Source organism: Vicugna pacos, chromosome 34 (assembly GCF_048564905.1).
Source record: "Vicugna pacos chromosome 34, VicPac4, whole genome shotgun sequence".
Classification (NCBI taxonomy): Eukaryota; Metazoa; Chordata; class Mammalia; order Artiodactyla; family Camelidae; genus Vicugna; species Vicugna pacos.
In genome coordinates this window covers 12,727,671-12,741,142 of record NC_133020.1, presented here as the reverse complement: position 1 = coordinate 12,741,142, position 13,472 = coordinate 12,727,671, and the positions used below count along the sequence as shown (strand labels likewise).

The 13,472-nt window shown below is 38.0% G+C and overlaps 1 protein-coding gene across 1 annotated transcript in view; it reads left to right on the top strand.

The window, feature by feature from the left end:
• The window catches only part of PTPRO (protein tyrosine phosphatase receptor type O), a 62,893-nt gene that overhangs the window by 24,995 nt on the left and 24,426 nt on the right, over window positions 1-13,472 (top strand). Inside the window, exons 8-10 of the mRNA XM_031670643.2 lie at window positions 2,121-2,189; window positions 4,527-4,610; window positions 11,838-11,873. Coding sequence (XP_031526503.2) covers window positions 2,121-2,189; window positions 4,527-4,610; window positions 11,838-11,873 — 189 coding nt within the window. The remainder of the gene's footprint in view (window positions 1-2,120; window positions 2,190-4,526; window positions 4,611-11,837; window positions 11,874-13,472) is intronic.

The window sequence follows — 13,472 nt, the reverse complement described above, 5'->3', positions numbered from 1 at the left end:
CGGTTTTCAAACCTACCAACTGAAAGGGTGGAGTTGCTATCAACTGACATAGGATTCCAGGTGAGAATTTCAGAGTTGGGGGAACATGGACTCCAGTTTTGTCAATGTTAAGTCCGAGGTGACCACAAGTGCAGGTGTGGAGGAGGCCACCGAACGTAACAGTCCGGTGTTTGGGGGACAAGTCTGGATTAAAGATAGAACTTTAGGATTCTTACCATACAAATGTTATTAAAGCTACAGACTGGATGAAATCCAGGACTTAAGTGTAAATTAGAGAAGACGGCCCTGGATTAAGCACCAGAACAAACTAACATTAAGCTTTTCAGGGAGAAAATAAGAGATAATGGCAAAAAATCACCAACAAGAGGCATTTGGTGGAGTGGAAGGAAAACAAAGAGAAGGCGGTCCTGGAAGCCAAAGAAAGAATGTAGATCAGAAAGAGATGGTAAAAACCCTACGTTAACAGGTGGCTAGGAGCAATAACGCAGCTATGGTAGAGTCATAGGAAGCACGGAATAAATGTTAGCCCACAGTAGTAACAGGGGAGAGGCGGGAACAAAGGTAGCAATGGAAGTAGTGGTATTCATGAAGGTATCACTGCAGGAGCATCCTTTGTGATGCATACAGCAGAATCTTTCAGAGGAGTGATTCTACTCCAGCCAGCTGGTCATTAGAGTGGATATTCTAAACATTATTTTGTGCCGGGATTCTCTCTGGCAGACTAATGACGCCTGTGGATCTCTTCAAGAACAGTGCTTTCCTTCTAAGTGCCTAAAATAAAACACATAGGATTAAAAAAAAGAAATTAATTATATGAAAATAGGGTAATCAACGTATTCAGAAAACAAATGAGTTACATGCATCTTTATTAGTACATCACATAACAATATTTAGTAAGGTATGTAAGAATGCTCGTAATTTCATCAGAGTGATGACTATGAACCATATTTTAATATCAGCAGCAAGTCTATTATAGAAAATATATGCAATTTCTATTCTCAAACCTCACAAGTACGGATGATATGATTGGCGCTTGTTGCCTACTTTAATAACTGAAGGAGTTGCTAACTTTCAGTTAGAGGTTGTGAAAATAAAGGTGTCCTTTTTCCTACTTGTGTTCCTTGAGCCCTAAATTCTATCCTTGGACCCCAGATTAAGAACCCTTGAATTAGAGAGTAAAATAAATCCCATATACAGGACATTGACATAGAAACATTAATTGATGAGGTCCAATTTATAATACATACAACATGAAATGATATGTTAGTGTATTTTTCAAGGAAGAAAGCTATTCTTTGAACACTCTAATGAGAACAGGCAGATAACTGAAGTAATTAGTACATTGTGCCAATAATGGCAAAATCTGCTTCAATTCTGAATAAGCCCATCAATTTCTTACAGAGGGAAAAATGAGTCGCATATGCCCCAGGGAGCTATGTTATTTACACATGATATTAAGCAAAAAGTGGGGAAAGCATGAGAATTATGTTTACCTTTTTCCTCCACTTCTGGAAAATAAAACTTTAACAAAATTTTCTGCTGACAGATTAAGAGGCAAACTTCTGGAGAGGAAGCTCTGCAAAAGTCCATCTATTTCATTTTAATATGCATCACTCCTTTACTCTCAGGTGATGAATTAAATGAGCGTCACAATATGAGGGGAGAATTCTGGAGGAAGAAAACAATGCAGTTGGAGCCATTGTCATTATAGAGAGGAAATTAAATGCTACAAAAACAAAGAACATTTACTAAAAATGGGAAGCCCTCGGTCTGTCCAGGAGAGTTTCTATATCTTACTATTGAAGGGTTTTTGTAAAAAGTATTGTACCCCAAATAGTTCAAAGATTTCTGTTAGGATCATGAGTGCCATTTGGTAAGGATTATGAACCAAATCATTTGGCTTCAAATAACTTGATTTGGGTGTGTATGCCCTTGTGAAAAATTGTTTTGTTTTAGCTTTCTATTTTGCATCATACACAAAATAGGAATACATGGAAATTATATCAGGTTTTTTTAAAATTGAATGCTGTGAAGGTTAGCTGTTAAAGACTTTCTTTTATGTCAAGGTCAAGAGCACTCTGTCAAGCAGTAACCTTGGTTTTGTGGTTTCTTTCCAACAGGGAGTGTGGAGCAGGAACTTTTGTTAATTTTGCATCCTTAGAGCGAGATGGAAAGCTTCCATACAACTGGTGAGTATTGTTTTGGAACGAGTCTCTACGGGGCTTAGCGATGCTGTGTGTTCTCCAAACCCGACTGCGTTATTTTTGGGGGTAGATAGTTTTGCCTGATTATCCTTTCATAATTTCAATGATAGTGGATTTTTAAAGATTACATCTTTTTCGCTGAGTACATTCGTTGATACAAGTTTAATTCAATTAAGAAGGAGAGAAAATACAGTAGATGGCTCTGTATTTACCATATTACACAGAGGACAAAAGCAGTTGTGCAAGTCGCCCAGGACGAGGCTGCAGAAGAGCTGGAATGAAATGCAGGAGCCGCGCCGAACAAGAGTGGCTGCAGGCAGGAGGGGAGGCTCCATGTGAACTGCGGGAGATCACTATTTAAAACTTGCACTTTAGTGCCTGGGGAAATGAGCCGCCACTTTGGTTCAAAAATCAAGAAGTATACAGCCCAGGGCTCTCAACTCCTATGCTTATAGGCAGCAGACTGTCAAAGCCAGGAAATTTCCATGAGAAACGTAGCCTCCTGTTTCTTTATGCTTGAGTATTAAGGACCTGGAGGGAAGAGGTATTCTGAGAATTAAGAAAGCATCGTTATGAGGTTAAATTAGTTGACATTACACTTAACAGTGATACAGGAGAATTAATAATCCTATACTCAGCAATGAATACCCAACAAGATTGCTGACTAAGTAACCACTTCATACGCCAGCACTGCTTCCATGGTCTAGTTTGTTTCTTTCATGCAAAGCACATTTAAATATACATACATTTCAGGTTAATCCTCAGTAAGTGATTCTTTTCTATTTCCTAACCGCCCCAAAATGGTTAATCTGAAAGAAATAAATATAAAGACTGGAAATTTTACCCTCAGAGTTAATGGAGGGAGGGCTTTCTTTAAACTATAAGTTCTAATTCCTTAAGTGGGCAACTAGTTGAGACCCACTCTAGTTGAAACTCTAGTTGAAATAGGATTCTTTTCAACAAGACAATACGTTGTGCTGCCCTGAAGCTTCAACCTGAATGGAATTTTGGCTGCTCAGATATGATTCACCCAACTGTGAAGAAAGAGAAACACATAAACTCTGGATGGTAAAAAGTTAAGAAACATTTCTAGATTTGTTCAAGCGTAATTAGCACTGTTTCCCGAATGAGGAGACTAACTCGCTCATGTTTGTTTCTTGCCTGGACCACCCTTAAAAAAGCCCAGTCCACAGAGCAGTGATGAGGGGCCCATCTGGGAACGGATCCAATTATACCTGTGACTCAGGAGGGCTGTGAATTGACTGACTACGCAATCGGTCACAATACAGAAAATTCATGAGAGACCAGTTTTGGGAGAACTGAGGCAAAAGAGAATTCATTCCAGGACCTTTCTGTAAAATTAAGAAAATTCTCTTGCAGCCCTGGGTAAAGGCGGTTTTGCCAGCACCAGGATTTTCTGGCTAGCTGAGACTACATGTCTCGGTGGAGACTTGTAATAGCTGAAGTAACAAGGTGACAACATTTTCTCCTCTAATTCTCAGAATAACTCTAGATACAAACATAGGCTATTTTAAAATCTGCATTAATAAATGTTCCATTTCACAAATGGTTTAAATATCTGGTATTTGATTCAAACCAGGCATTTTAAATCAACAGCCTGAATTAGAGTTAACATGAAACTAAATAATTTTGCTCCCACTCAACTGAATGTAAGTAAGATTAGAAACTAGGCAGGTAATGAGCTATGTATCTTGAATGAATGATACCTGGGTGTCATACCATACCTCTGTTTTAAGAGTGATTTTTTTTTTGGAAATGACGTATTAATTTAAATTTTAAATATTATAGAACATCAAACCCAGCAGTACAGCTTTGTAAGAATGTGTCCTGAAAAATTACTTACCAGAATCAGTGTTCATAAACTGACCATTTACATTTCCTTACACAAGCTGCTGTTAGCTATCAAATGATGTTTTAGAGGTTTTTTAAAATACGCTTAACACGGCAAGGGTAATATCCAAGAGTAAGACTGGAGATAACGAATGAGGCATTTCAGAGCCTCATTTAACTGAATGCAAAGTGTAATCACCTAATAGCAGACTAACTGACACAAACCAAGTTGAAAGAATTATATCTGATTACAACAAGGCCATGTGTGAATAAAACTGATTTTGGTAGTATCATAGTACTTAAAGCCTCATGTTTAAATTTCACAGAATTGAATAATATGTAATTGTAATTAAGGTGCTTGTCATTTTAATTAATCCCAGCAGGTAATTTACTGATCTCTGTTCACAGTTTGTATTACTAACTCTTGCTCACTTTTTCATCTTTACATCTGTTATCTATTAATGCTCACAGGCGTAGGAGTATATTTGCTTTCTTAACCCTGCTACCCTCATGTCTTTGGACTGATTATCTTTTGGCATTTTATATTAATCCTTGGTAAGTGATTTTTTTTTTTACTGTTTGTCTAACACAAAGTCTTTAAAAGTTAGCTTTCAAGAAGTAAACCGAAGGGAAAATCCTTTTTAATGAGTGTATGGGTTGAGCAGCATGTAAAATTATTAAACATGTATTGAAATGGATGAAAGTAGCTAATGGTACCAAGATGCTAACTGTATTGTCTTCCCAATTAAATTTTCATCTTGTGATGTTCTTGGCAAGCTTTTCTTCCACTTATTGCTGGTTATTCGTTTCTTTGTTGAGTCAATCCATTGGCTTTTCATCTTTGTAAATGATGCTTTCTGTTTTTCTCACCATCTCCATCCATTAGTGCTATACTTCCAAGAAGGAAGAAATGCTCTAAGTAGAGAAACCCTGAATACTATACTCTGTATTTGGGGCCTTCATATTTTTATAATAATGGTAACTCAATGAATATTGAACAACTGACTATGTGCAAGCCTGTTTGTGTAATTCTCTTATTTAATTGCCCCCACAACTCTGCAGAGAGCATTCTCAGCCCCATTTTACAGATGTGGAAATAGAGGCATAAGGAGATTAACTATCTTAACCTCACACGACTATATAGAAAACCCAGGCTCCAGAACCAAGTGTCTCTGAAATCTATTCTTTCCTCTCTAAAAAATGACTTCCTTTGAATAAACATGGAAACTATCCCCCTTTGAAAATAATGTTTCAGTGTTTATTCACTTGGCCTTTTTTCCTTCCCCTTCATTCTTTGAAGCACTGCTTAATATTCAATCTGTTGTGAAGAACCTGATTCGCACTCTGTTGTGTTTAAAGGAAAAAAAACTCTAATATTGAGTCTTTTAAATTTAGTGTATGCAAACAGCTTACAGTATGTATTGTCCAAATGCATTTAAATCTCTTTTATTCAAAGAAAAGCTAAAGCGAAAACACTGGTACGTAACCGTGGAGGACTGTCAGTGCCAACAAAGACAAGGCTAATCAGCGTATCCTGCAGTGGACTGCAGTCCGCTCCAAATTATTTGAAAAATGCATTGCAGACAACTTGCCTGACTTTTAAATGAGCTTAAAAGGCCCTCTACCCTATGCAGGTTTCCTCATCATGCATATGGAAAATGCTAGGGTGTTTCTGCTCACTTCGTATGTAACAGGTGCCCTTGTGTCGTGCTGTACCCTGTGCTTTTTCTGTGGGACCATTCCATTCAGGAGTGAAGAGCACTGTGATTCCAGGCTGTGTGTATTTACTAGCCCTGCCCTGAGGTTTGTGTATGTTGGATGTTGCGGTGTTTTAGATCACTGAGTGCACAGAAGAAAGAATTCAGACAAAAGATTGCTCTTCTTCAGTTTTCTTTGTGGAATTTGAAAGTACTCAAAGTTAAAATAAATTACTGGGCGGTAGAAATTTTTTTAAAAGCAACCTCCTTTCAATTCTTATTTTATTGATTTTTAAAATCATTTTAATAATCAAACCTCAAAGGGTGTCCATCTCAACTTTTATAAAGTGTAGTAATAATAATCTTGAATTCTGAGGCTAAAGTATCTAGAAGGGCTTTTTCTGAGCCATAAGGAAAAAGGTAGCCGTTTCCCAAAGGAAAAAAAAAACATTGTCCTTAAGTATTAGTCCATGGTGTTTAGATACTAAACTATGTACAGACAGATCCAGAAATGTGGACAACTTGAGAAGGACTCCGAAAAAAGCAATAAAAATTATTCAAAGACTGGAAATGAAAATGGCTTATGGAGGGGTGCAGAGTTCAAGGTTTAAAGCAATCTGGAGGGTTAGTTATTCAAAAAGGTAATTGATCAGATGCTCTCCAGCTCCTCCGAAGACAGAATAAATACAGGGGGCAAAGTGTAGGACTTTGAGTTGCAATGGGAGAAATATAAAAACAGAACTGCCTCACAGTGGGGATTGTTAATGCCGGAATTTGTATTTTCTTTGAAAAGAGAGCTAGATAGAAAACTTTTGACGCGTGGTAGACACTGATGTGTAAGTACTTAAGTCAGAGAAATGTACTAGCTGATGAAAAGCTATTATGATGAAGCTGTTACTGTGATGATGTTATTCTGTGTTTATTCTTAACAACAGTTTCCAGTAGAGGACTTCACCATAGTCAACCAATACTTTAACTATTTAACATCAGATACTGTTCAGGTTTGAGCAGTACACAGAAATTCCATCTTGACCCTCAAAATACACATTTGCTTTAAACTCGAGATCGACTGATCATCGTCAAAGATTCTGCTTATTATTAGAATACCTGCAGCAGATACCCTTCAAGTACACTGCACAGATTTCAACTAAAACAAAAGAAAGAAAAATGCATGTACTGTTATATTCATTTCCCCGCTTACTTCTCTGACTTTCTCATTTTCCACAGTTTGTTTTAAGCTTATATCAGGCGAATCTACGCTAATTTGCTTATCTTCCTTAAAGGTCCCCCTGATGAACACAGCTTCAAATGTCATCAACGCCTTCAAGGTCTATCAAAGAGCATGAGATGCCTAGTTAGGGGGGGAAACTCTTCAGTAGTTTTCAGAAGATTTCTGAGACTGTAAATGGTTGTCTCCAGGTGAGAAGGGAAGGCAAAACATAGAGCCCCACGCTTTCTGTCGCTTTCAGTAGACAACACACATATTAGCCAAGGAAAATGTGCTGACCGCAGACTGTCTGCAGCCCTAGACCTGTGATCTGCCAGGTGTGAAAGAGAGGCGCTCGCAGTCCTGCTCCCTCAGCTCAGAGCTCTCACAAAGCCCCTCCGATGCCCCACGCTTTGCTCCCTTTCTCTCCAACTAACAAAATCGTGGCTATTTCCCCTTGCTTTCATTGGCTAAGTAGTCATCTTTGATCCTCCTTCAGATGTACTTGTTCCATACTTCACCCACCTGTTAACATCCACCCCAAATAACAGAGCCCCCAACCCACCCCCGTTCTTAACACACTACCCAGCTGCGGTCAGCTTCTCGGAAAGATGTGCCCCTGCTGATTGTCTAAAATCCTCCTGACGCCTCTGATGGTTTGTGTGGGAAACGAGAGACTCTTTCTCTCTCATTGCGTTTCTCAAATCTCCCAGCTGGTAGCAGAATCAGTGTGGAGCCTCAGTGCCCTGCTGGCTTAGCCTCGAGATTGTATTCTGCCAGGATTTCTGACTTTGATGATCTCTGATTGTTTCCTATTTAAAGAAAACCATCTCCTCTGGAGCAGCTGTTTATGGATTCAGTCTTGTCCCCTCTTTTTATTTTTACTATCCCAGTCACCACATGCTCCACTCATGTCTTCATCTGCCTGTTGTAAATCCTCAACTGATGGCATTTGAAGCACGAAGCAATATTTAGTTTAAACTGCCCAGCTTTATGCATGGACATGCATGTTCTATTCAGAGAATGGCATAAGTCTAAAGGTCGTTTTAAGCTGTGGAGATGATTTTGATTTAGCTTACGAAAGAGTAAGTAAAGCTTATGAAATTGGGATCATTTTGTGTTTTTTGCTTTTTTGGTTTTGCTTTCTGTTTGTTTTCAACCATTATAAGCCCCATTTCTCTGCCATTGCCTCATATTCCTCTTCAGGAGGAATTCCATTCTGGCTGGCTTTCCAAGGCTGTCATAACCTCAAAGAACTTATAAAGAATGCGCCTTAGCTTCTTGAAGTCAGTAGGTTTTTAAACCTTACCTAATGGAAGTTAAAGAGAAAAAGTTAAAGAAACGCATGATCTTGTAGGCGTATATACTGGATGTCAGATGGGTGCTACTGACCAGTTATCCACAAAACCTATTGTAATGACAAGTTGATGCCTTGAACATCCCCCAAGATGCTCACTGTAGCATCACACACAGGAGCTTTTTCCATAATGTGCTGAAGTGAAAATTGCTGGTAAAACCTTAACTTACAAGTTTAAAAGTGAATTTCCCCCCGACTGGAGTCTTAGAACTAGCCCAGGACTTGAAAATGTGGGAGAATTCTGTCCACATCGCTGTGGTGTCTCCTAACAGTCCTGTCATGCCCCACAGCCTTAAGATACAGGAACCCATAGGAATCTTCAGGAATTTCAACAAAATCTAATCAGAATAATGAAAATGGTACACAAATTATGAAGACATCCATTTAAGACAGTAAGGCAAAAAAAAAAAAACCAAAAAAGAGACAATAAGGCAGACAAAACATGAGGTCAAATTTCACATTCTATTTAAGGTGCATTCAATCAATGAATGAGATTGAAAGAAAAAAAATCATGCTGCCCTTCCATGAATCAGGTTTGCACACAGCTGTGCAACAGCAGCAGCTTCGTCCTTCAGCACTGAATGTATTCAGCGTCACCCTCCCACATGCATTTGTTTCTTCTCACTTCCCCTTAAAGCCTGTTTGGAAAGGAAAGGTTTTGTGTTTTTCTTTTTTTTCACTCTGAATCATGAAATACCTTGGCAGCCCACTGACTCTACCAGAACTGCTCATTATTATGCTAACATTCTGCTTCCATCAGGCACTAACGTCATGGACTCCTACCACACGAAGTACATGTAGGAGTTGTTTCTTTCTTTTTTTTTTAAATTTTTTTTATTTTTTAACATTTTTATTGATTTATAATCATCTTACAATGTTGTATCAAATTCCAGTGTAGAGCACAATTTTTCAGTCATACATGGACATATACACACTCATTATCACATTTTTTTCTCTGTGAGTTATAAGATTTTGCGTATATTTCCCTGTGCTATCCAGTATAATCTTGTTTATCTATTCTACGATTTTGAAATCCCAGTCTATCCCTTCCCACCCTCCGCCCCCTTTGGCAACCACAAGTTTGTGTTCTATGTCTGTGAGTCTATTTCTGTTTTGTATTTATGCTTTGTTTGTGTTTTTTGTTTTTTTTTTTTTAGATTCCACATATGAGCGATCTCATATGGTATTTTTCTTTCTCTTTCTGGCTTACTTCACTTAGAATGCTAGGATTTCTAACATTAACTACGTTACCATCACAAGAGCTGAGTAAAAATATTATCTGAGAGGTATTTCTTTCCTGGGGATTGAACCCAGGACCTCGGGCATGCTAAGCATGCACTCAACTGCTGAGCTACACCCACCCACCTTGAAGCTTTTTATCTAAATAAAGGAAATCCAAACATAAAGAATACAGAAAATTACGCACTAAGCACTCGTGTAACTTCAGCAAACTTTTTAAAATAAATACTAACATGTTGCCATTTTTGCTTTAGATTCATTTTTAAAGTTAATGTTGAAATGTTGAGATAATTATAAATTCATATGCAGTTGTAAGAAATAATACAGAGATTGATGGGGTAACTTACAAATTAGGCTTTAATAATGACCAGGGTAACTATAATGAAAAAGCATATTAAAAATATACATGTACAGGTGGAACTGAATCACTATGCTGTACACTAGAAACTAACACAATATTATAAATCAACTATACTTCAATTTTAAAAAATGATGATGAGACATATTTCTTTAGGTTCCCAAATGCCTACATGGTACAGCTCTGTCCAGTATGACAGTGGATTTGTTGGGGGAGGGAGGAGGGAAGGGAACAGTAAAAACTGGAATGTCTATTTCCTCTAAATCCCAAGTATGGAAGACAAAGAGGATGAAGGAGGAAAAATAGGACAAGAACTATCAAACGGATGGTCTTCATTCAAAACTGGGCAGAAATAGAAACCATCTGAAACTAGAAAAGGAAAATCAGAAACACGACTTGCCTTTGTGGATATTTCTCTATGTGTCTTTCACGGCATTACTCCCCACCCCCCACACAAGTCCCATATCCCCAGTGGGATCCCCTATGAGCCCAAATCTAATATTAAATTTTTTTTAATTGAAATGCAGTCAGTTTACAATGTTGTGTCAATTTCTGGTATACAGCATAATGTTTCAGTCATATATATATATATATATATATATATATATATATACACACATATATTCATTTTCATATTGGTTTTCATTATAGGTTACTAGAGGATATTGAATATAGTTCCCTGTGCTCTACAGAAGAAACTTGTTGATTATCTATTTTCTATATAGTACTTAGTATCTGCAAATCTTGAATGGAATTAAAATTGTGTGGGTAACATAACAAAGGTGTTTTGTTTCAATTCAACTAAATAAGCGTTTATTGACCACCCACTAGTGTCCCATTAACTGCGCTCAGCTCTGGGGACAAAGGACAGTCAGGAAAGGAGCACGTGTCTGATGGTTAGACCATGTAAGAAATACCCCCTGAACCAAGTTTTATGAAAGCTCAGAAGAAGCAGTGCTTCATTCTGCTAAAGGCTTTCCAGAAGTGGGGATACCCAAGCATTCATAATTTTCAATATAAATAAGAATTTTGACACACAAGAGTATTCAGATCACAAATGGCTATTTACTATAGATTGTTTATGTTCTGAACGTCTGGGTGCTTCCATCAATATTGAAAGACCTCTAAACATTACTTATAAAAATTGTCACTCACGCTCAATCACATATCAGTATTCACCATTTGCATCAGATGAAATCTTTCCGCAGATACTATCTTAGCATTATCTGACTTACGTCTGTTATCTTACTTGTTGGTGGAAAACAATTATCCTAAAATCCCCCTAAAAATGTAATTAACTGAAACATACATGAGTATTACATGAGTTCAACCTTGCAGACTAGTAACGAATTAGGACAAGCAGGTACAACTATTCTGGTAGCTTAAAACCTAGTTCAAAACTGAAAAAGACTAATGCCATAGTAGAATTACGTAAGATACATGACAATACTGATAGAAAAAAATTCACATTCTCAATAAAAGTGTCCGAAAAGGTTATTTTAGTCTTTATTTAAGAAACTGACATGCCCCGCCTGCCACCATCAGCGCGCTCCTTTATTCCTCAGTGCTTTCCTTCTCGCCTGGGGGACCTGGACTATCCAGGGAGCAGATAACTTCTGTATGTGTACAAAACACTTCAGCAACTTAACGCCTAGGAGCAACTCATTTTGGGGGGGAGGGGAATCTGAAATATAAAGTGCAGGTATATTCCTGAAATCTAGAAAAGTTTTTAAAAAACAAATCCAAAAATTTTACCATTATCATCTCATTTATGGGAAGGTAATTAAACAAACTTGAGATATGTGTAATAAAAATTAAATAAAATAGAGGTGCCTGATGTAATTATTTAAAACTCTGCAAGTTTAATCATTATGTTAATCAATTCTTTTGCCCAGATAAATTTGCTTTTTTTTTTAATTCTCAGGAGTAAAAATGGTTTAAAGAAGAGGAAACTGACTAAGTAAGTTTTTCTTACTATTTCATTTAAAAAAAGTATTCTTTATAATGATCTTCACTTTCCAAATGGAAAAGATCGCTTGCCTTTAAATAGAAGGGATGCTGAAGAAAAAGGCAAATGCATATTGTAATAGCTGGGCTATTGAGTGTTGGTGTGTTTACACATATGAATGGCCGTGACCGCTAAGAAAGTGTACTACAGAAACCAAGTCAGGAATAAAATTCTCACCATATGAAATCTGAGAAAGAATGGGTTGTTAGGAATTGTAAACATCTTGCAGAAGGAAGTCTACTGTTCTAAATCTATAAAAAAAATCTAATATTTAGCTACATCAAAGTAGCACCAAAAACTGCCACTTTGTAGCTTCAAATTCTGTGCTTATTGCAGGGAAAGGCTTCTACTCTGTTTGATATAATAAATACTTAGATAGATATTGTCTCAGGAAATCTTTACAATTAATGGAAAAGGGTAATTACTTTAGCTAGCCTGTGGTTTCACTTATCCACTGAACTATTAAGTCAGAAGAATTATAATTCTGATGGGTGAAAATTAACTACCAGTTGATTTCAAAAGCCTAATTAGATCATCACCTCTGGGCCTTTAGTTAAAAACTACATGTAAAGAGTGGAACATTCCTATAAATCAAGTCCATTCCTCATACTTGCCTGGGATAGAATGTTGATGAATTAATATGGGGCAGCAATTAGGGGTCCCAGCCAGATCTATGGTATCTGTGCTAAGGAAGCACATAGTACAAAAGAAATGTTGATGCAAAAAAATTCTTCTTAGCCTTGAGGGATGTTTGGGCACATAGAGATAACAGAATAATTTTTTCTTTAATCAATTTCAAATCAGTACGCATCCCATTGGCATATGTTTAGTGATGTAGGACAGACAAGAACAGCCAAAGCAGAGGAGAGGCACTGTCAGCTGGAAGGAATAATCTGACCGAAATAGAAAGATTTTGCTGCCCAAAATCATTGGTTGGATTGTGGAGTGAGGTAGAGGCATAGACTAGAGAGGTTGGAGGACAGGGTCTTGGGACCAAAAAGGGGAGACAGTCTCAGGCCTTGCTCCTCCCAAGACCCAGGCAGAGAGGAGAAGCAGTACGTGGACCAGAGTTTCGGTGGAGCGTGGATGACGTGGAATCTGCCCACAAGCCAAAACCTCAAATCAAACCAGCTTCCTCCTTCCTTCTTCTCATTTTCCTTCTCATCCTCTCTCCTTCTCTACAAGCCATTTTTTGAGAGGCTCCTCCCGTCTTTCCAGTTACCTTCTCTTTATCTTTTCCCCTTCACTCCAAATGCCCCACCACCTACGCTGCTGCCCCGCCCCTTGGCTCCCCTTTCCCATCTCCACTTCATCCCCTCCTTTCCTCATCACCTTCTCCCTCTTTCCTCCGCATCTTTGTCCCACTGACTGATCTCAGCTCCCTACCTGCTTCCTGTTCCTTCTCCTTACTTTTCTCCTCCTTTCTCTGATGTTCATCCTTCTATGTCTTGGTCCTTCCTCTGACTCTCTTTTCCCCTCTCCCTCCTGCTTTTGCCTTTCCCAAGCCCATATTTCTAATCCCGTCTTCCTAGGAACTAGATGAGAACTAGA